Genomic DNA, 23,384 nt, shown 5'->3' with positions numbered 1-23,384 from the left:
GATATTATTGTGAATGTCTGCATTTTCTGTATAACTGGGAGTTGATAAAAATCCTCCAGTTTTGTGTGGAAACCAGGAACTGATACACAAATGGTAGAAATGACAGATCTGTGTTTGGATTGTCAGCAAAGTCATGGCCCACAGCCTCTCTGAAGCTGACAAAGGTTCACATCTATTGAATTGTTATGAAGAAAAGGTGTATCATGTATGTCATAAAAACTTCTCACCATGCTGTCATGAGTCCACGGAAGTATGCATTTTAACACTGATTCCTGCCATTAAGCTGATAAAGGTGATATACAAAACAGCATCAATTTGCTGTTGATTTAGAGGAACATAATATATGCTTTTTAAAATCAAATACTGCCTGTAGATACAATTTGGGTTTCAAAAGCCCAGTTTACAAAAGAAAATACATTCAAAAGAAACTATGATATTATACTTTTGTTTTCTATTTTCATACATAACAAAATGTTTTGAGAGAAGACCAAGAAAACACATTTAACGCACAAGTTTTATTGTGGGTTTTTCTAAGTGAAGGATGGTAAACACTCAGTATTTGATACAGCAGCAGACTGTGCAGACAATTGCCCATGAACCTGTGACATTCAATTATACAGAGCAGGAAGACAGTGCTTATACAGCTATCTTACAAATTAAATGCTTTACCTATTTCTGTTTTTATTCCCATAAAGCCTATCTGATGATCTACCTAAATTTTTATAAATGCCTTCATCTCTAGCATGTGAGCTAATGGCTGTTCGATAGTATTTCTCACAATACTCACTTTCAATTTCTCACAGGAATTTCTCACAATTCCTTTACAGTAAACCAGAAACAATCTACTTTTCCCAACCAGACACTAATGAAACAACATTGAATTAATTTCAAGAATCCTGTTTTCACAGAGGTTTAAAAATGCATCTTTTTTGGGTATAAAAATAATCAAGGGAATGTTGTGGGTATGTTTTAGAAGTTAAAAAACAAACAGCATTGACTGTTTGTGCATAAAGTGTGCTACTACACCATTTGGTGTATATGATAGTGGATAAGATGCTTGTTAAGCACAGAAAGGATGAGGAATTGACATGAAAGGGCAGTATCTTTTCTTGTGCTATGTGCTTTGTATGTTTTTTTGTTTGCCTTTTATTACATTATTACTGTTGTGAATTGGTATAGTTTTGCTTAAGAATCAACCACAGCTACTGAGAAGGTACCTAAGGGTACATAAAGGAAGAAAACTCGTAAGTAATTTGCAAGCCTTGTGTCAAACAATGTCAGTTGGATATTTCCTATTCATATCATCATGCAGTGCATATCTTAGCATAAGCCTGCCAGTTATTGTGTGATTCCAAATCAGATTCGAATTTTAGAAGTGGAAACATATCAGAATGATGAAAGAAATGGTAGTTCCTTTCTGCAGAAGGCTCAAATATTAGCGTTGAAACATTCCCTCATCTCTCTCCCTTCAAAATGAGTCCATAAATAAAAAATACAGTAGGAATGGTACAGCTGAAAGATGTTATCAGTATTTCCAGAAAATAACAGAGATAATCCCCAGAACAATAAAGAAAATAATAGAGATAATTCCCAGCAAGAAATAATTTACATTATGAGTGATGATTGTAAACGGGGATTTGTAACACACCTTTTTCATTTAAAAAAAATAATACTTGTACACAATTTTGAAAGTGTCTCTTTAACTTGGATTCTCTGCCTCAAAAACAAAAGAACACCAAGTCTATAGTTCAAATTATTTTTTCTTTCTTGTGCACTGCTGTCCTTTGTACAATACTATCTTTTATAATATATAACACAAAAAAATTGAGATAAAACTGTTCACATTTTACGATTTCCTGTGTAGTTAATATCTTACTGAGCTCTCCCACGTTCTTCCTTTTGTGAGGGAATTTCTATTTTTAAGTCAGAATATCTCAATAACATTCTACAAGCACTCGTGCTCTTTAATTTGAAAGCATTCAAATTTTAATGTGGATTGTTTGTGATTCAAATATAAAGTGCACAAGCTCTCCTTGAAGTTACCACGATCTGATACAGGTTTTGGCTCACATCAAATTTCATTCTCGACCAGGCTCATTGCTACAAGACCAAATGATCTGTAGAGCATACAACAAGTACTGATACATAGAGGCTGACAGTCGCCCAAAGAATCAAAACTTTGATAAAACCTGTTATGTGAGACTGCTTTAAAAAAGTGGAGGAAAAATAAAAAACAAAGGAAAAAAAACAGAAAAAAAAATGGAAATAATACTGATGAGGACTCTTACCTACAAAATCTAGTGACTTAGGGGAGACTATGCATAGTAATCATTAGAGAAAGAGATCAGAAGTCACTGGACTAAAATTTAAAACCCCCAAAACTGGATTTAATTGCTGAAAAAAATATCAAGGGGGTACGCTGTTTAATTCATGACTTTCTTTGGGCAAGCAAAACATGAGGAAGCTTGATTTGACATAGATGCCAAAAAAACCCTTGACATAATGATGGCAAAAAAAGCTTGACTGAAAGGTGTGAAATTTATAGGTGGTGTGATAGCCCCAGCATTTTCAGAGACTACAGGACCTATTCTGACACTGTAAGGTTTCACTGTCCTGATTGCAAGGCATGTCTAGTCCAAAACAAACCAGAGAAGGGTATCTGACAATAACTGTCTGCTGTCTTCAGCTAACTTGGGGCACCAATGTGCTTTGCAAGATTTGCATTCCTACTGTGACTTTCTCCTAGATCAAGTCTGGTGCAGGGACAAGTTTGCCAGATCTTGTGTAGCTGACACAACAATGGTCTGGACTTGTCTTCTTCAGATTATATGTAAGAGAAGGCACTAAGCCAAACACTGCTTTCACTTTTGCTGTTCTTTTTGAAGTTTTGTTTCCCCTTTTTGCAGCTCATCTAATCTGATCTTCAGTTAAAACATGTTTAGACACTAGCAGCTACAGACCTATCCATTTCCATTAGCTTCTTTACCTTTATCTAGAACATAAACATCCAAAAATACCAATAAGGTTGTTTTTGGCCATGTTAAATACCAACTGAACAGACTGTCACTAGAACTGATAAAAATAGTGGAGATATTTTGTTATCTGAGTCTGAAGGAAAAGGAAACATGGGATGGTTAACTAAAGTGAAGTATGCATTGTAAACTTAATATTTTGAGTATTTGAGCTTTTTTTCCTTTTGTACTGTGAATAATTTTAAATAAGTTCCATTGCAGCTATTTCTATGGTTGAAATTAAGCAGACATGACATCTACAGTGTCTGCCTTTGTTAACTGCGTAATGTTGTCTGGTGACAGGGTCATACACATGAATGCCTTTTGACTTTGGGTTAAGATTAGCACAACAATGCATTATGGACTGTATTTTTAAAATTGGATTAAGAGTCAGTCTACTGAGGTGTATTTGTAACCACATTGCCAATAATGCATTTGTCTAGCAACAGTTTACAGTGCAGTCTTTATTCATATATCACTATATATCACTTAAATGGCATAGCACAAAATTTCATCCAGGCCTCTTACAAATAAATTCCAAAATCCTTAAAGAACTGAGAGGCTTCACTAAGAAACTATAAATGCTTCTAACAAAAAAGAGCCAAGTAAGCGTTGCCATTATTTGTGGAAGCCTATTAATGTGAGTTGCATGGTAATGAGAAAAAACACTCAGGCTTTTGCCTTCTGTCTGCACCTGTAATACATACACAATTTATATAAAATACAAGCATGTTCCATGTCTTTTTCTGTAACTAGATAGAACGCTTTCCAATGTATTTATTTGTTTTATGTTAGAGGCCCTAAGGCCCACAGCAAATTATCTACAAAACAAACAGGTAGGAAGCAGAGGCAGCTCAGCCTAATGGTAGTGCAGATCAAGACCCTCAGAATTTTAGAGGAACTCAAACCGGAATTAATGTCTGGTGAACACTAGAGGTTTTGGCACCTGTTACAGACAACAAACTTGCAGAGAAAATCAGCTCTAGGCAAATGCTTAATAGGATGAAACATTCAGTAACTTGGTACCCTAGCTAAAGGCTCATTGCCAGAAGAGAAAAGGAGAAAAGGAGAGGGCACTCTAGATAGTCTGCGTCTTAAAAAATAATTTCCAGAGACGCCTTGCTTCCCAAGCACATGCAGATGTGAGTTTCAGTGGTTTATCAGCAATGTTTATGGCAGTTTATGGCAGGCAGGTAGGCCAGAGTTGATCAATTTGGAGGACAGCACCATGACTGACCAGTGATATGGCTAAGGGAACTAACTAAAGCAGAGAGCTTTATAAGCATAAATCAGATACCAGGAAATTTTTTTTTTAAATGAGAGTTTGCTAAAATATTACTGAAACAAACTCAGTGGAAAGACTTCGTATAGTGTATTAGAATGATGTCACAGAATGAATTGCCAAACAGTCCTGTCTAAAGTCCTACAGCTGGGGGAGATACCATATCCACACTTCACATGGAAGCTGTGATGTAGACACACGGTGGCAGCAGAAAAGTATGGCAGTAGTAGTGAGTGGGGTTAGGGGCATGGAATTGCTGTAGCTAGTGGGATGAATGCTATTACTTGATCCCTTGTGTATAGCATTCAAAAGCAGTGACACTGCCCCGCTATCTGACTGTACGGACAAGGGAAAGAAACAACTTCTGTAGAAGTTCTAAGGCTTCTAAATTTTCCCTCCTTCCTATTAAAGCAGAGTCATTTTTTAATAAAAACACATCTTGGTTAGAATTCTCAGGTTCTGAATCTCATTAGGTGACTGCTAGCAGAAATAGTTAATATTTTACCAGCATTTTGAAGTGTCACCTTATTATACTCAGTTGAGATCAATTTACCTGCCCCTCCCAGTTATTCTGGCACTCCTGCCCCTTATGCTGCCTCATCTGTCTGGAACTCCTTTTCCCCAGGCCACTGAGTCATCTTCCCACTTTAAATGTTGCTTTCTTCATTGCAATTTTAAACTCACTGCCATTATAAGATAATTTGTGAACATTTATATGAAGATGCATTGCAAAAATTACATCTACAGATGCTAGTGAAACTTCAAAATTTTTTTTCTTAGGATTCAGTATTACTGACAGAATTAATTTTAAAAACTGGTTTTTTTTTTGTTTGTTTGTTTTTTGTTTTTTTTTTTGTAAATCACAAATGAACTTACGGAATGGGTAGATGTGAGAACTCAAGTCATTTGATAGGATCAGCATATTGAACACCAGCAGTATCTGAAGCACTCTGTCTTGGTAAAGAACAAGTGAGACTCAGGTAATGTAAGCTCACTTACCAAAGTAAGGATCGTGATCCAGAAAATTACTAAAGTAAAGCAACAGCGTGAGGTGCTGACCATTCTGTCCATACAGACTGGCTGTGAAGATTGTTTCCTGAGCCAACTGTGATCTTTTCATTGTCTTAAGAGCAATACAAGGCATGAGAGAAAGAGCAAGAGACGGAAAGTACCTTTCCTATTTCTTGTGCTAGTCTCTAGAACTGTCTAGTCTCTGAACAGTCAAAATATCAATTTATTCAGTAAAAGGAGTCAAAAGACATATCACCTCTGTTAGTCTGATAAACCATGTGTATTACAAGCCTAGTTTTGACCAGCTGGTACCTCTGTGACATGTAGTAATGCCATGTGTTATCACACAGGTTATAAAAAGGAATTTTCTTTCTGTCTATCATGGATTTGAATATGCTTTCTTAAAAAATGTCTTACTTCCTTTTGTTTTAGAAAACACAGAATATTGGAAAACTCCAAACTGACACTGAGAAAGAAAATGCAAATATTATGGTGAGTGTTTTTCATTTAATCTAATTAGTAAAAGCTTTTAAAGCACAAAAAAATCATTTATGGTATGCTTAATTAATGGTGTGGGACTGTGGAAACTTGATGTTTGAACAAAATTTTAGACACACTCTTAAAGTATGTGCTTGATGTTAAATCAGGAAAACATAGATTTGTGGAGAAATATTTACTTGTTTGCAAATTCAAGGACAGGATATGAAGACAAAGCCTATGTTGTCATAAAATAGTTTATAACATATATTTTCAATTTTCTCACATATTTGTTGTAAAGCTGAAGGATCTGCTGGTATTGTATTGTCATGGACAGAATTTGTGAGAAGTACGTTCAAGTTTTTGACTTCTCTGCACAGAAGGAATATAAACCTGTATATTTCTTATACTTGAAATTTCAGTTTAAAATATGTAAATGTAAAATTTTGTCAAACGGCTTGTGGTTTTGTTAGAAAACATTGGGAAAATTAATATAAAAACAGTATCTGCCTAATTGGGAAAATTAATATAAAAACAGTATCTGCCTAATTGTTACTGGGGCAAATAGTGAGCTCTGTATCCAGCTAAAATCAGCTGTCATGCTAATGGCACACAGGAACAAATGCAAAAGTGAAAACTTCAGAATTTTATCTATTTCTGTTAAATATTCCAAACTAAACCTCAGCCGTCAGTTTGCCCTGAAAATGAGCAGATGCTGCAATCTTGAACAATAGCTCTTTGCTGTTATAACTCACTGGAAATTATGATTAGTTGTAGTGCTCATAAACAAAATGCTTCTAGGTTCATGTCTATTATAATTCTGCAGGGAAGCCAGTAGGGATTATTAGAGTTATAAACAAACTATTTTAATGCTTATGGTTATTATAAACTCAGAAGATAACCCAAGCATATTTATAATGGTGAGGAGCTATTTAGAGGCTCAAGCTTGAACGAGAGGCCAGGAAAAATATAAAGATCATATGTCATTTACTTCTTAGGAAAAGTGGTTTCTTTATACAAAAAATGGTTTATTTATTACAAAGCAACCACTTATCTACCAGGCCAAATAAGCATGAAGTTAATAAGGAAAAAAGATAAAGAAAAAAAAATTATATTGTTACATTGAGAAGAATTTAATTTGTAAATTTATATTGTTTGTTGAAGAGTGTTTACCTGGCTGAAACTGCTGCAAGCTTATCAACATGCAGTATTCCTTGTGCTGAATTGCTTGTATTTGCAAAAGTTTTGTCACACTGATCACAATATTTTGTACATGTTTGCAAGCTAAAAGCTTTACAAGTCTAGAAGCTAAAAACTTTACAGATTTACAAGATAAAAAATGTGGAAGTCTTTTGTGATGAAATTGGAGTTTCATGCTGGCGATCTGTATGGTGGTGGATGTCTCCACTGGGTCATGGGGCGTAGAGAAGCTGCTGTGTCTCAGTTTGATGGTGTGGAAATGCTGTGCCTTTTCCTAAGGGAGACTCAGGAACAATCAATCTCTCTTGCATCTCCAGAGATCCAAGCCCTAGGAGTACTCTCAGATTGATAATTATGTGTGTTTAAGGGTCATTTTGCTGTTCCAGAACCCTGCCTAGAAGATATAGAAATAGCTGTGTATTATTCCTTTATGGAAATAAGTAAATATGTCTGTGTTAAGTGGGGACTATCCAGTACCCCTCAAATAATCATTTCTCTCTGGGATCAATGATCATAATTTGTGGTGCCCTAGTGGCTTGCTGACATTAATGACAAGAAAGCCTTCGTCAATCAGACAAGGGTGATGAGTCACTGATACCACCCTCCTTATCCAAGAAAAAAATGCCAGCTAAATGCAATGGAGGTTTGGCACAGGTGACTGCTCTACTATTTCTGCTTGAAAATGATATATAGTTGCTTTGGCCTCCTCTTACAAGCTTGAAGTTTTAAACTGAAGCCATTTTTCCTGTGCTGGCAGACCAAATAAACAAAGGAACAGTCTTCTAAGAACATTATCCCACGATTTTCTGGAGATAAGTCTCTAAATCGCTCATTAAAAAATCAACAGCAAAATGGTCAACATCTTGCACAACTCCAGTGTTGTTAAATAGAAACAAAACCTTGTCTGTGGCAGTTTTCCTTTTCTAAATGGTAGCTTGTTAATTATAGGGATGCAAGATCTCCAGGAACATGAGCAGCCATAAAATTTTTCTGCATGCAAATTGTGCACTTGGAAGCAACATTTTTTCATGTAGTTACAAGGATTTGATTGCTGATCTTGTGCAGCTTACTATGCTTCTCTCCCGAAAATCATATCAACTTTTTTGCAATTCTTCTATTTCCAATGCTAATATTCAGACTTATATTGTAGGAAATTCAGAGTTATGTTCTTCCAAGCACTCCAGTCTCTGACTGCTCACATATAATTTCTCTGGAGGCCCTTCATAACCTGTGCAAGAAAAATCTAATTTTCCACCTATCCAAGAGTCTTAATCCACGGTAAATATTTAATCCACTTTTGAACAGAGATCTCCTGTACTGAAGTTGATACCAATGGCACAGTCCATGCTGTACCAAATATCGTTTGCTAACTGCACCAAAATAGATCTTAAAGTATCGTGTCCCTCTGGGTTTCAGTAATACCTGTGAAATCATTAGTCTCATCCCGAATTAAATTATGAAAGCTGCAAACAGTACTATCTAACCATCTTTACCAAACAGAAATATCTCTGTCACAAAACAGTCCCATATTTGTGAGAGAGAACTACCAGCAGAAGTATTTCTGGTCACATTTTGTGTCTCACAGTCAATTATTTCATTCCCATCTAGTCTTCCACAGTGTCCTATCATAGGAATAGAGAAAAAAGCACGTCCTGACTCTCATGTAGTCACGGAGCCACATAGCCTATTGCACAGAACTGGTGGCTGAGTCCTCTCCTTCCTAGGGAATCACGCTTTCCTCTCTCCCCGCAATCAGCCTTAGCATCCATTAGTTATTTTGCCTATTGTGCCCTCTGGTATTCAAATGTTTCCTTACAGTTTCTTTTTGCCCCTCATCTGCAAATTTCATTGTTGTTCTGAAACCTTTTCCTTTACTCTCATACCCAAACACGTCCACACCCATCTTCCCACTGCCTTATAGTTTATTTCTCTCAAAGCTTACTCATTGCAAAGCCCAAGAAATGGGGTGGAAATAGAGCTGAATGTCTGGAAACTATCAGTCTGGCTCAGCAGAGAGGGGGAGCTTTATCATGATATTTCTGGATCCCATAACAGTACTATTTTTTCCTCCTATTATCAGTTCTATTCCATGAACAAGAAGCTTAATTCTGTGAATTACATGCCAGTTCTGTCCCCCTTCTCCCCCCAAAGGAAAACAGATCATCACTGTTGTTTTCATCACAAATTTTCCTCCCAACTGTTTCCCAAGCCCACTGAGAGAATAGATCCCCCCACCATTTGCACAATCACTCTTCTTTCACAGTAAGGTCACCCTGTGCTTAGGAAAGGGAATTACACTAAACAGTCCAAGATGGAAATTTGCAAAGAAGCCAAGAGTGCTCACCATGAAGTGGTGGGACCTGTCTGTGCATGGGAGTCAGTTCTGGTCCTCTCCTGTGCCTCTTTGTTCTCCTCAGTGCAGCCTACTACCTTTCTGCTTGCTCTTTACGAAATAGTAAGACGGCTAATTTTAGGGTGCTTCATCATCCTGCCATGCAAAGACACAGTGTCATGTCAGAATCAGCTACATGTGGCACCACTTGGAGCTGCTATTTTGTAAGCTGAGGTTCAGTGTGTCCTCAATTCGGTGTCTGCAGGGCTGAACTGGCTCAAATATTATCTTTGTATTTCTGGAGTTGTTTACCTTAAAAATCAAAGTTCAGTATTCCAGCCTGACCAAAAGCCCAGTTTAATGACATGGGAATTGGTGTGTCAGCATCCAACTTAAACAAACAAACAAATATAAAAACAAACAAAAGACAACATGGAAATTTCCTGGTGTTCATTCAGCTTCTAGCCTGCTGTTCTGTTGTTGTTATATACTAGAAAATTTAATGTAATAGTGTGAAATATCTCAGCAATAGGAGGAGAATGGGTCACATGCAGGAGGGACTGCACTCCTAACCCTCTCTGTGTGGGATGCTTGAAAATATTCAGCATCTTCAGCCCCAGCCTGCAAATGACCTGGCACTTCTGTGGCTTTTGCCACACTGCCAAGGAAACTGGGTAGTTGCTCTGAGTCCCAGCTGTTCTTTGTGTGGGCTTGGGGATATTGGATCTGCTTAGAAGTTTGTGAGCACAAGAACTGCATACCTCATGCAAAGGTCAGGTTCCCTTCGGTGTGGTCTTCCTGTCCAGCATCCATGGTTGTCCTTCACTGCTTTTCCATTTTCTGTACATCTGTCATCCTATGAGTAGCTTCATTTTAGCTATATTTTGTGGCCTGGAGGCATGAAGGGTAATGTAGCCTTTTGTTCTTGTCTACTTGGAGGTGTGACTCCTCTGCTTCTCATTAACAGCTCCCTTAATTACATGCCTCAGGTTAGACAAAGAGCTTGCAATCTTTTAGATTTAGCATCTATGTAGTGATTCAAAAACATTCAAAAACGTGTCAGAAAATTCATTTTTTTCCCCACTATTTTGCCATCAGTTACCAAATAATTGGTCTTAGTGATAAGCACATTTACATATGAGCTAGCAAGAATCACTACAATGTGGAGGGTGGGCAGGCAGAGAACTACCACGTGCTCAGCTGTAAAGCAGCAGAGCATAGGCACATTCATTAATTCACTAACATCCAATATTGACATTGTGAAAAATGTGAGGATAACACAGAAAAACTGAAATCACATAAAAAGGTTTGTCACTGCCTTGTTTGTAATGCCATTTGCTTTCTAAAGCCTTTCCTTTGTCTTAATCAAGAACACACCACTAAACAAAAGCTTATCGCAAAGGTTAGCAATTTCTCACTGCAAAAAGCTGACACCTCTAATTTCATGTTATCAGCTGCTCTGGACACGTTTCTATTTTTTGTTGTCTGTGACATATCAGAGTATTAAAAAAAAAGGGGGAGGGGGTTTGAAGTGAGGAATTAATGTTTAAAAAGTATGTACTGACTGCTGCTGGGAGAAAACGGAGACAGAGGGAAGAGAATTCATCCCTATATTCGCCATTCAGAGAGTTTTACACAGGAGCATCAGAAACACATGTACTAACTGAATATTTCTCAGTATTAGAGCAAAGTATGCTCTACTGGATGCATACTAACGTACACCAAATGCACACCAAATGTACTAACAATAAGGATAGTTAGCATGTATTTTTTTTTTTTTCATTTTTGTGTTGTCTAAATAGGCGTTTAACTGGAATACAAATTAAAAAAACAATTGTGCTGACAGCAATCACCAGGCAGTAACCAAGCATTACTATTTTAATAATGGCAAAGAGTTTCCTACTTGTCGTGACCATCAATAAGACTGCAACTGTCATAGCTAGCCCTCTATAATGAAGCATTTATGAGAACTAAATCACTTTCCTGAAGTCAACTGTATTTACATTTCTTGTATTCACTGGATTTTGCATCACTGCAGAATACTGTTTTTTACAAGTACTGCAAGGATATTGAGAATGCTGAGATGCAAGCATGGTCACCCACGAGAGCATGTTGTTCTCTTTGGTGCTGCTGCGGAACTACAGTGGCCATTTGGTGAATGCTGAACTGGTCGTATTGAGTGCAGGGGGTCCAAACAGTGATGTGGCACTCCCTTTCCCCCACTGCTTCTGCATCTTTAGTCCCACAAAGGAAGAAACTTTCTCAGGGCACTAAGATAGGAAGGATGAGGGTCATCTGACAGAAAAGTTCTCAAGCTAGGTAGTAAGTGGAGTCAAAATACATTTGTACTTTAGTTCAAGGCACACTTTATTTACTTATTTTGCAGCAATATAAAACTAAAGTAATTCTTTTAAATAAAATAGCTATGTCTGTTACACAAAGGAGGTGAGATTTGTTGGATAACATTCTACGCTGTTTCATGCTTCACATGTTTCTGATTTGTAAGGCCAGTTAAATAAAAATACTTTCCTATGTAAAAATTGCACAGGGAATATCACTGTTATCTTCAAGCACGTGGACATATCCCCACATGCTGGCCAGAGGGCACATTGCACAACGACTGCTAACATTTAAAGTCTACTCTGCAGTGCGATTACTCAGTTACTGTCCTGCTTGTCTCTGCATAAAAGGAAGTGTAGAAGGTAATGAATAAAATGTCATCCTCTACTTGGTATGTATGGCAGCCACTGCTAACTTTCTATTTCTGTATGCAAAACGGATGGAGGCAAATCACTTGCATCTCTCCTTCAAGCAATACATCGGTGTATTTGCCACGCTGCAAAGTGCTGCATCACTTGGTTGCGTAGCAGACATTCCTATCTTGTTTTCTCCGTTTAAGAACAGAACATTTCTGCTTTGGATCCTCAGTGACACAATTAGAGCCACAAGTCCTCAGCAGTCCTATGGAGCCTCGCCTGTACAGATATACAAAGGGATACGTGACGGCTGGGCCAAGATATCCCATTTGCTTTCGTTTTTAAGCATACTGTGTTAGAGGGCAAAGCAACGCCAAGCCCGTCGCCTTCCCGACCCATCCCTCGGGTCCGCTTCTATTCCCCACCCCGTTGCACGAACCGCAGCGAGCCGTCCTCCCGACGTAAGCAAATTCTCAGGGAAAAAACAGGCTAAGCAAGCTGTCTCCTGTGCTAATCGGCATTTTGTTGCTTCACTGGAGATACGCGCTGAGCGCAAACGAGTGCTTTAACGCGACGCCGAGAGGAGCTCGGAAACCGAACGCGCAACTCAGAGAACTGCGTTCGTTTCCATTTGTGAAACGCAGCTTCCGTAACAGAACACAGAGACCGGAGGCACGTTTCGGATGTCAGAAACCAAGCACGCCGAACCCGCGCTCTCCACTCCTCGCCGGCACCCCCGCCGGAAGCACCGCCGACGCCCGGCGCTCTACGGAGCCGACGGGGGCGTGCCGACCCCCTCACTACATCGCTCGTCTGCCCCCACGGCTTCCCGCCCTCTCGCTCACACTCCTCACAGCCGCACGCGCCCCGCCCTTCCCGGCGGCAGCACCACAGCAACGCGACGCAGGGCGCGGCCATTCAACGCCCCTCCACGCGGCGGCCCGGTGACGTCACGCAGCGCCGCCGCCCCCGAGCGCGCGGCCGGGGCGAAGGGGGGCGGTAGAGCGGACGCGCCGCGGCCCCGCCCGCGGATCTCGCGCCTGCGCGGCGGCGCCGGTCGGGCCCTGTCAGCGCTCCGCGCCGGGGCCGTTCACGCCCTCGCGGTGGTCGGTGGGGAGCGGTCGGTGGGAGCCCGAGGCGGTCGGGCCGGGAGCCGCGGCGCGCGGCCTCGCGAAGAACGGGGGAGCCCCGTCCGGCCGTCGGTGAGTTCCGTCGCGTCGTGACGCGCGCTGCCGGGCCGCCGCTCCGAGGAGCCGCCCTTCGGCCGCGGGGAAAGCAGCCGGGGCCGGTGGGTGGGAGGTGGCTGCGGGGCCGGGGCGGGGCGGCTGTGCGGCGCCGGGGAGCTGCTCGAGGAGCTGCTCGAGGAGCCGCTCGAGGAGCCGGGCGCGGCCCCGTCGCAGCGGGAGGAGGACCTGGTGTGCCGCTGCCGCCTTCTCTCCTACGGCGGGATCGCTCTCGGAGAGCCGCTGCGGGGCGGGCTGCCGCGCCGTGCTCAGGAGCAGAGCCGTTAGGGCCGTTTCCCTTTAGGGCAGCCGGGCGGGGCGGCGGGAGAACGGCGGTGCCCGTGTCGAGCGGAGCTGCGTGGGGCGCCCGTGCGTGCGGGAAGCGTCCAGAGCCTTCTGTGCCCCGCTGCCAGCGGGAAACGAGCCGTGCCTTACCCTCGCCGTCTGTTCGGTGGCAGCGTGTGACGGGCCTTGACGTCACGCGTAGTAGAACCCTGCGGCTGACAACGCGAGCGGTGCCCGCGGCCAGGGAAGGAGCGGTGCCCGCGGCCAGGGAAGCAGCGCTGCCGGGAGTGAGGTTAAAGTACAGCGCCGGTTTGGTTCTGGCTCTAACACTAAACGAACGAGTCGTGTGTGGAAGTACGTAGCTGCTTGGATAGAGAGCAGGAATTTCATTTTTTCCTGACTGAAGGTAAACCTTGCCCGTGGGAGCCTTGAAGCGCTACATCCGTACACCTTTTCCTCACTTGTGTTGCAGGTTGAAGCTCGTGCTGCAGTCGCTCTTACGGACATGTGAAAGTTGCTGTTGTGTGGCTGTATCTTAACTGAAGACTTCTCCCATTCGGTGTTCCCTTCTGAACGTGGTAGGATATAGCTAGGGAAATATTTGATCATGCGTCACCTCCCGAGATAGGTAAACAGAGCACAATGTATTTTAAGCTGTTTGGTTGGGATTTGTTTGCATGTTTGTTTTTGTTTTTGCGAGATCATAACAAGAGGCATTTTGCTTACTTTGTGTTGACTTCTGCAAAGGAAAATAGTTCACCCTAGTTCACCAATAGCTATGCTGCCAGGAGTCATGCCATTGGTTTACATAACACTCTGGTGCTAGCTGATGTCTGGCTTGTGTGAGCGAGTTTACACTGAAGCGATATATACATGATCCTGCAGAATATATGATAGAGTGCATTGGTTGTGCGTTGTATTGCGGGTCATGCTATTGATGCTGTTTTCTCACTGTTGATGAAAACTTGAAGTGATTTTACACTGTGTTGCACTGATTCCTAAACTGCTCTGAAAACGTGGGGAAACTGATGTTGTGGGAGTATAGCAAAAGTAGTAGTGAAAAAGTCATTCTGAGGTCTTAATCCAGAATACTGAAAATGTAAGGGAAGAGTAATTCTTGTGCAGACAGGCACAAAGTTTGTCAGCACAGAAACAAATACTTGCAACCCAGTCATGCTAGCAATGAGAGCTGGCATGAATGAGTTTGTATGTGCGGCCTCCTTCTACTGCAGAAGTAACCGTGAAGCTGTGGCCCTGTATTAATTTTATTGCGAAATTGGGACTTCTGTTTGAGCTGTTTCTTCTTTAGAATTGTAAGTTCAGTTGACTCACAGTTGTTTAAATATAATGATTGACGTGTTTTATTCTTTATGTTGTGTAACTGCATTGATCAGAGCTGACTATGGTGTTGTTTTTTTTTCCGAGCTGTGAGTCAAGTGTTGTTTTTAGGGATCTTTTCAAAGCCATGCAGAGAGCTTTCTGGAACCAGGCAGCTCCCCGGGTTAATAAACTAACCTGTACTTAGAAGTAGCTTAGAAGATGTTTGAGGTCACCTCCACTGCCTAGAAATGGCAGTGACTGTAATTTGAATAGTTTAGAATAAGTAATTATAGAAGTGCCACAGAGGATAATATTTAAAATTTTGAAATAAACTTTGATAACTCCCAGAATCTGCATATTTTAAAACTGAAATTTGAAGTGACCAGTAAAGGATCTTACTGAGGTTAACACAAATATTTTGTATTATTTGTGTGTACTTGTGGATTATGTGCTACCTAGGCACAATACTGAAAAGCTGTCCATTTTCCCTTTTTTGAACAGCTACACGTAAAGAAAATTCTAGAAAAGTGAAGCTGGAAGATCAGCAATCAAGAGCATAAAAATGTTGTGCTGGGGAAATGCGTCGTTTGGACAACTTGGACTGGGTGGAATTGATGAAGAGATTGTTTTAGAACCCAGAAAAAGTGACTTTTTCTTAAATAAAAGGATCAGAGATGTGGGGTGTGGACTAAGACACACTGTTTTTGTCCTGGATGATGGGACTGTTTATACGTGTGGATGCAATGACCTAGGACAACTAGGGCATGAAAAAGCCAGGAAAAGACCCGGTAAGCTGAGAAGAAATGAATTACAGAACATACCTGTATTTGAGTGTGTTTTTTCTTTGTGATGCTACATCAAGCCCAAGGCTGTCAGTGCTTGTGTGTGTGCTGAATTGTATGCACAGTAGTTCTTCCAAGATCAGTCATGTTTTTAACAGAAAAAACATCCCTTTGCTTGGTTTGCGTGGCTGTGTCCCCGTATTTTTGCCAGTTCAGCTAGTTTTCAGTCTGTTCAGTAGTTTCAGTGTTTTCGGTGTGGAATTGCTTTACCTAAGGCTGTAGAAGACTCACTGAGCGGCTGTAAGCCCAAGGGGAGATGACCTTCTTCAGTACATGGATTAGTGTTGTCCCGTATGGATGGGTTTGGCTACTGGAACGTGCTGGAAATGAATATCTGGCATACCACAGTTGAGAAGCACGTTGTGTGTTTTTAATACTGCAGTGTATTGTATGGAGCACGTCTGATTAAAGCAGTGTGATTTAATACTTCTTTTTTTAAAAAACAGAAACAGATGAAAAACTTCTGTACAAATGCGTTGCTAGAGCAATAGAATTTGGAAGAATCTAAAGGATGCAGTGTAAAACTTAAAGGGGCTTTTTTCCTTTTTTCTATGTTACTATGAGTTTTTGGTTCTCCCTGGTGCGGTTCTACAGCAGAGCTGGCAAACATCTTGTAGGGACTGCAGAGGAGTGTGCACATGGGCTCCCCTCAGAGCTGTGCATGTGAGTCATATCTGCATGCTACTGAGAGAGATGGAACAGTGCATCTGACAGTGCTTCTGTAATAAGCATCTCGTAAGCAAACTGAAAAGCCTTAGTAAGAGTTTATTCTGATAGCTGTGAAGGAGTTTTGCAAGTTACTTGGCACAATAATTGATACAAACTGTTCATATGGAAACAAGAAAGATAGTACCTCTCTATTATGCAATATTCTAGTCATTCTTTGTTCAGAGTTTTGAATTTGATGCCAAATGAAGATTTTTCATGTGGTTGATGTGTAACTTAGGACTAATTTGGACTTCAGTTGGGAAACAGTAAACGGGTGTTAAAACTGATAAACTCATAAACTCTGTTTTGTGAATAGGAATAGAAACTCAACTTGTCAAACTTGTTCTGAATACTTGTCACACTTTGAAAATGATGCTGGAATTGTCTTTTAACCCTTAAAAAATATAATGGGGTAACTAACTGAGCATTCTAGAGAGGCTCAGTGTCTTTACAAATGGGTGCATGCTCTTCTGGGTGTATTTCTGCTGGACAAAGATACTTTTGTCACTGCTTGTCTTTGCCACCAGTGTCACCAGCGGTGCTATTTAGCTCTCTCTTACCTCTTGCCTTCCCTCAGAGCTCTACTGGTCACAGAGGTTCTATGAATTATTCATAAAACCATGTTAGTTAGCAAAGTCAGGCTGGCTAGGTTAGAGCTGGTAAGGATGGTCTGCCCTAATGTACACAGTGTTGCCTGAACTAGAAAGCGCAAACGTTACCTCTTCTACTGGCAGAGCTGTCGAGACCCTTATGAGCTAAACTGGGCTGGCAACCTCTTTAATAACACCAGCTGGTAGCAGTTTTGAGTGATTTTTTGCTGCCTTTTTAAATTTTATTTTGTAAGCTGAGTGTCTGTCACATTGCAGATACCATTAACTACCATTTTGGAACTGAATTAGGCTGCACTAGGCTGTTTCTGTACTACATTGATGATACACAGGAGTTTTTATTGTGATTCTTAATCAGTAGTAGAATTCACACGTTTGAAGACTGGGCATAAGATTTTTCAAGGAGGGAACTGTGTACAGGAAAAAAAATCACAGGTACTTCAGTGTTTGCTTTTCACAGGTGAGCATTGTACGTCTAGAAAAATTAAGCTTTAGGATCTGTTTCTGCAGTGTTTTGCTTTATAAAGAGGACATTGTGCAGCTAATTGCAAAATCAGTAGCTTCAGTCTTTAATTGGTCCTGCCTTATTTTGCAGCTCCTTTTTGTTTATAATGAATAGGTGAATTCAACTTGCTGTGTTGAGGTGTTTTCCCACGTACAGAAGTCTACACGTGTAGTCATTTGACAGTGAATTTTGTTATTCGTTCTCAGCAAGGTTAGAAGAAGACATTGAAAAACAAAATCTGCAGGGTTTGTGCGGTTTTGTATGTGATCGTGCCAGGTTAATTGCAAGAGCTCTTGTTTGAGTGGCAAACTTAACCTCTCCTAGAAAGCATGTTTATAATTGTAAAATAAGGCTATTTTGGCAGAATTCTAGGCTTGCTTTGGTGTCATTTCAATGGACATCTAGGAGATAAATGACTGTAACTGTTGTGGATAGCATTAACTTGTTAATTGCTTTTCTTTTATTACTGACTTCTTTTCTTATTTTCTTAGAGCACGTTGGTGCCCTGGATGCCCAAAATATTGTAGCTGTATCATGTGGAGAAGCCCACACTCTTGCATTAAATGACAAGGGTCAGGTATATGCTTGGGGTCTGGCTACTGATGGACAGCTTGGCTTGCCTGGAACAGAAGAATGCATCAGAGTGCCCAGGTTAAAACCAATAAATATATAGTAAAGTTTTTCATTGAAAAAGTGTACTTAAATTTCACTAGTCAGACTATTCTGTTATAATTAAGAACACTCATTAGGAAATGTGTTTTAGCTGTTAAGCTTGCGTGCCTCAGACTGTTTTATTTCCTTTCTCATATAGTCAGTTTAGGTGAGAAGTGTGCAGTGGGTTTGCTAAGGTAGTTTATAAATTGTCATCTGCTAAGAGTGGAAGTTACACTGGAAAAGTAACATGTTTGTTATTTTTCAACATAGATAAAAACCCGAGTGACAATTCTTTAGAACATGAGTAATTCTTAACTTGGCCGTGACTGTTTGTGACTTGTGTAAGTGTGGAAGATAGGAATAACAAATTTAAAGGTTATTCAATTCTGTATCAAATTTACAAGTCCCCGGGCCTTTCAGGAGTTCCCATTTCTCTCATCAAAATGAAAGTGTACTAGATTTACTGTAGCTTAATGTATGTATTTGCTGCTTCTTGATTATATTGTGTGATGCCTACTTGCTTGTAAGCAAATTTGAAGTTGATGTTAGAGATTAAAAAAATAGTATTCAAGTTTTAGAATGTAATTCAGCCTTTACAGCTAATATTAATTTCAAAAAAGAGTAATATGTTGTAAAACTACTTTCATTTTGAGAACTAAAAAAGGAGAGTCTCTTCTTGCTTCTTTTATTCATTGCCTCCATTCAGCAATGGCATCTCCTTCTAGCATCTCTAAAGTACATATAATCTTTCATTTGGTTTTTTACTGAATTGATTAACTTGAAAATAAGACAGTCACTGAAGATGTTGGCAAAGAAGCTGTTTTGACTTAAGATGTAACTAAATAGCTTTTAGAGCATTTAAGTTAGTTTCATGTGCATTATTACAGTGAAAAGGACACATTTGATGATTTTATCCTTTAATGTGACTTGTTACTTCATACCACGATCTAGCAGCTTAATTCCTTCTCTGTTTTCTTACCCCAATAGAAATATTAAAAGCTTATCAGAGATACAAATTGTGCAAGTTGCTTGTGGTTATTATCACTCACTTGCACTCTCAAAAGGTAAGCAAGATTCTTCTGGAGCTATATATAATTTCTTACCTGGTAGTTCTATGGTTTTCAATGTTCTGTTTCACTTAGACTTAAATTTCAAGAGCAAATGTATCAACTGAGGCAGTGTTGATTATTCTTTCTTTTTTTTCTTGTGCTTTTTTATTTATTGTCTTGCTTTCACGTAATTTTCTTTTTTAATTATTTTTTTTCTTTCCTTTCTCTTATTTCACTTCATTTTCACCCTGCTAGCATTCTGCTTTGTCACTGGTCTTTTGTTTTAGCCTGTAAATTACAGTTATCAAGGCTCGCAGGCACTTAATGCCATCTGCTTTTCTATTGTAAATGTTGGTTTTTGTTGGTGATTCTAAAGTTAATATTTAATTTTCTATGATAACCCACATTTTGAATAGTTAAACGTTTTCTCAAAACTTTTCTGGGTCTGTGAATATACTTAGTTGGCTTCACTCGTGTCACAGCACCACAGCATCTATTAAATGTAACTGCCAATAAAGACAAACATGAATTTAAATCTACTTCTTGTTTGTTTTTATTGTGACAAATGAGAGTTGTGTCCAAAAACTCTGAAACAAGTGGCTGCTGGACAGAGTTAATGCTCATTGTGGAAATCCATGGTGTTAAGGGGGGAAGAAGAGGGCAGATTACTAAAGGATGGTAGTGTTTGACAGTGTTTCTGTTTCGTGTGAGTAAAATTTCAGCTGCATAAAGTGGACAGGAGGGGTATTCATTGTATGCTGATCTCTTTAAATTTGCATTAATTTATACTGACTACCTGTGCCTTGATTCTCTGTGTAATTGTTCATGGACTTGTATTGATTTTTGTGCCGTTCTGGTAGCTTTGCTCTGTATAATCTAGTGACATTCCTTTATTTTGAGGATATAAAGGATATATTCTGAGATATAAAGTTAACCCTTTGTCTGAGTTTTATATGTATGAAATATATTTTAAAATATTTCTATATTTCTGTGTATATGTCTATATAATGTATTTTAAATTAGACATATATATATGTGTGTATAAAATAAATACAGCATAAACAAAATGGCCTGCATTTCAAGAGATAGACCTGAATGTTTGGTATCTTGATGAACACTTTGTTGGAAAAAATGGAGATAGAAGGGACATAGGTAATGTTACTGTTTGAAAATCAGCCTGTTAGCTAAGGTGTACCATATCTTTGCTATTAGGTGTTCATCCTAATGATAATGAACACTGGTTGTTCATTAAATTATTTTCTTTTGGGGATAATGAATTCATAAATAGCTCTCTGACTTGTGTTTCGTGAAAATAAAATTATATGTTTTTAACGTTTTAAGGCATCAAATTACTTTATTCTTCATCAGTTATATATTTAATACAATGTTTTAAAATATTTGCATGTGAAAAAGAATTCTGCTACTGTATGGAAAGCTTAAGTGAGGCTTGTGATTGGAAATAGGAAGCCTTTGCATGTTTGGCATGCAGCTTTGGCAAGTTCTCTGCATTAGAGTGTGTGTGGTGATGGAACTCTCCATGGAGGAGCGTCTTGGTTCCTGATAACTGAGCACCGTTTATCTGTCACTGCTGCAGCTGGAATGTTGAGAAAAGCGCTGAGGGTTGGAAACGTTGTTTAAATATTTGGGTTGAACAGGAGAATGCTTTGCTTCAAAAGTGTTCAGTGATTTGCGTGCATTTTCAAACTGAAAAATAGTTGAAAGTAAGTGTCTGACTTAGCTTTTACTTTTTCTTGAAGTAAATAAATCTTATATAATTAAATTACATTGACTGTATTTCTTTTCTTATTTGAACAGGAAGTGAAGTGTTTTCCTGGGGACAAAATAAATATGGCCAGCTGGGCTTAGGTTATGAGTATAAAAAACAAAACTCCCCACATGTGATTAAATCTCTGCTGGGAATCCCTTTTGCACAGATTGCAGCAGGAGGAGCTCACAGTTTTGTATTAACTCTTTCTGGAGCCATCTTTGGATGGGGACGCAACAAATTTGGACAGCTGGGTCTTAATGATGATAATGGTGAGTAGTCATTGCAAAGCATCATGCTTAAAGTCCTGGTTTGTGAATATGAAGCTACCGGTATTCCTAAAATAGTAGTGGACAAAACAAACCTTTGTTGAATACATTTGATGGTGCCAATGTTGTGCAAGATTACATAAGGAGGACAGAGTTAGGCTTTTTTTTTTTTTTTTTCCTTGCTCCAGTGGCTATTTTGTAGTGAAAATTCTGGCAGCATTATGTTGAAATTCCAGTCTGCTTGGCTTGTGTTCTCTTCCTGTGAGATTTTTCTTTGTGACTTAGGCTTTCAGAGTGGCTTTCTGTGTACCAGCTATTAGATGTCTTCATTGTTTATTACCATTATGTGGATATTGTCCTTTCTCAGGCCACTTGTGGTGAACAGTTTGTGATTTTTCAGCTAACCGTTTGCAGAATTTCCTCTATTAGGGTGGTGATACTCATTAACAACTTCAAAAAGCAGTTAGGTTAGACAAAAATTGGTTTCTCTTGCAGTTCTGTTACTCTGTATATACAGTACCAAGGCGCAGGAGTATATGCTGTCAGGTTCCCTCAGTATACAGTTAGCTACAGAATCTATAGCTAGTTCAGTGATTTGATGTTCTCTCACTGGTCCATTGTTCCCAACACCCTCTAAAATCAGAAAAATAGATTGTAATTAAGAAACACATTTGAATTCATGCTTTAAATGTGGCCATATTTATGTAATAACAGATTTACGCAGACTTTCTGTAATTTTCTGGTGAAGTCATTTTTTTGTGGGAAAGTTCGGTTTCTTCTACACAAAATTAACTGCTTTTTTTGCTTATGTTTAGATAGGGTCTTTTTCCAGACATCTTTGTGTATCTGACAGCTTTATAGATGCTAGTATTAACATTTAGAAACATTACTTTGTGCAGCTTGATGACTTAAGTTGCTCTGTTGCCACCTTGGAAGGAAGTTAGTTATACCTGCTGACTACTCCATGTTCCATGCTATTAGTCATTTAATAGAATTGAACTATAAGAGATTGATACATAATGGAATGCTATAAAATAGTGAAGCACATAAACTACTTGAAACATGTCATCTCTTTTCTGTTGTCCTGGTCAATGGCAGGCATGATGCACTGCTCTGTATTTCATTATTTGCATATTAACATATGGTCAATCATGTGAAAATGAGGATATTTGCTACAAAATAACTCAATATAGTAATTCTGTTTTTTTTTTCTGTAGTGGTGTTACCACCTCAAAGATGTATAGGTTCAGCCACAGCAATTGTATCTTGTTAACAAATCTAAAACACTTCTTTGTTTGAAACAGAGTAAGAATGAATGGGTGAAATTATTTGTCTTTTGATTTTTGTTTTCATAATAAACAATCCATTGCTGTATTAAACCTCTCAGACAGGTATGTTCCTACCCTGCTGAAGTCACTGAGAACTCAGAAGGTTGTTCATATATGTTGTGGAGAAGATCATACTGCTGCCCTTACAAAGGTACAACTCTTAAAAATGCTTATGCTTTCATTTTCAATATTTTAAAGAGAAAATGCTACCTGACTAGGAAATAAATAAAACTTCTTCAGTGTTAATTGGATGAAAGCAAGGAAGCACTGGAAGAATGGTTAAATAATTGGGGAAAAAATGCAGAAAATCTGTAGTTTTAAAATCTTGTCAGACACGGTAAAGGTGAGCATACAAAATAGAGTATTTCTGATAAGGCAGTGTGTGTTGCATTATTAAAATTGTGCAGGTATTTACATTAGTGTATGCTAAAGAGATTAGCTGCTTTTGAAATGTAACACCTCCAACATTATTGCTTTTATCGCCAGTCAGATCAGGTTAATATTGAATTGAAGCTCCGTGCCCAGGGGGTTGACAGTATGTGGTTTTTTTAAAGAGTTGTCATATTGAATTGCATTCTTCTACTTAAGTACTTAAGAAATTGGAAATGTACCTAATCCTCTAGAAAGCATTTCAGTGTGAGGGTCTATGTAAAATCAGCCATTCATTTCAAGGCCAGTGTGGAGGGTGGTGATAAGGGAGGGGTGGGGGTTAAAAAAAAAAAAAAAAAAAAAAAAAAAAAATTTTTTTTTTAAAGAAAGGTGTTAAAAAAAAAAATTAGTTGTTATTATAAAAAAACAGTTGGGTAACAATGGGAAAAA

General features: G+C 39.2%; 2 protein-coding genes across 6 annotated transcripts in view; one reads left to right on the top strand and one right to left on the bottom strand.

Moving 5' to 3' along the window:
• The window catches only part of MYPN (myopalladin), a 69,609-nt gene extending 60,076 nt beyond the window's left edge, over positions 1-9,533 (bottom strand). The window contains exon 1 of the mRNA XM_042862867.1: positions 9,326-9,533. The gene's annotated coding sequence lies outside the window, so the exon portion shown is untranslated. The remainder of the gene's footprint in view (positions 1-9,325) is intronic.
• The window catches only part of HERC4 (HECT and RLD domain containing E3 ubiquitin protein ligase 4), a 39,335-nt gene continuing 21,731 nt past the window's right edge, over positions 5,781-23,384 (top strand). For 2 of the 5 annotated variants that reach the window (XM_042862873.1, XM_042862869.1), the window contains exons 1-7: positions 13,142-13,211; positions 13,990-14,145; positions 15,339-15,625; positions 17,992-18,151; positions 19,142-19,218; positions 21,019-21,240; positions 22,625-22,716. In XM_042862873.1, the coding sequence (XP_042718807.1) occupies positions 15,400-15,625; positions 17,992-18,151; positions 19,142-19,218; positions 21,019-21,240; positions 22,625-22,716 (777 nt within the window). In that variant the 5' untranslated portion in view covers positions 13,142-13,211; positions 13,990-14,145; positions 15,339-15,399. Of the gene's footprint in view, positions 5,797-13,141; positions 13,212-13,703; positions 13,872-13,989; positions 14,146-15,338; positions 15,626-17,991; positions 18,152-19,141; positions 19,219-21,018; positions 21,241-22,624; positions 22,717-23,384 lie in introns of those variants that run through there. The other 3 variants (XM_042862871.1, XM_042862872.1, XM_042862870.1) reach the window with 3 other exon arrangements.

Source organism: Lagopus leucura, unplaced genomic scaffold (genome assembly GCF_019238085.1).
Source record: "Lagopus leucura isolate 7727_CA_CO unplaced genomic scaffold, USGS_WTPT01 Super-Scaffold_739, whole genome shotgun sequence".
NCBI lineage: Eukaryota > Metazoa > Chordata > Aves > Galliformes > Phasianidae > Lagopus > Lagopus leucura.
This window is presented reverse-complemented; position numbering and strand designations above follow the sequence as displayed.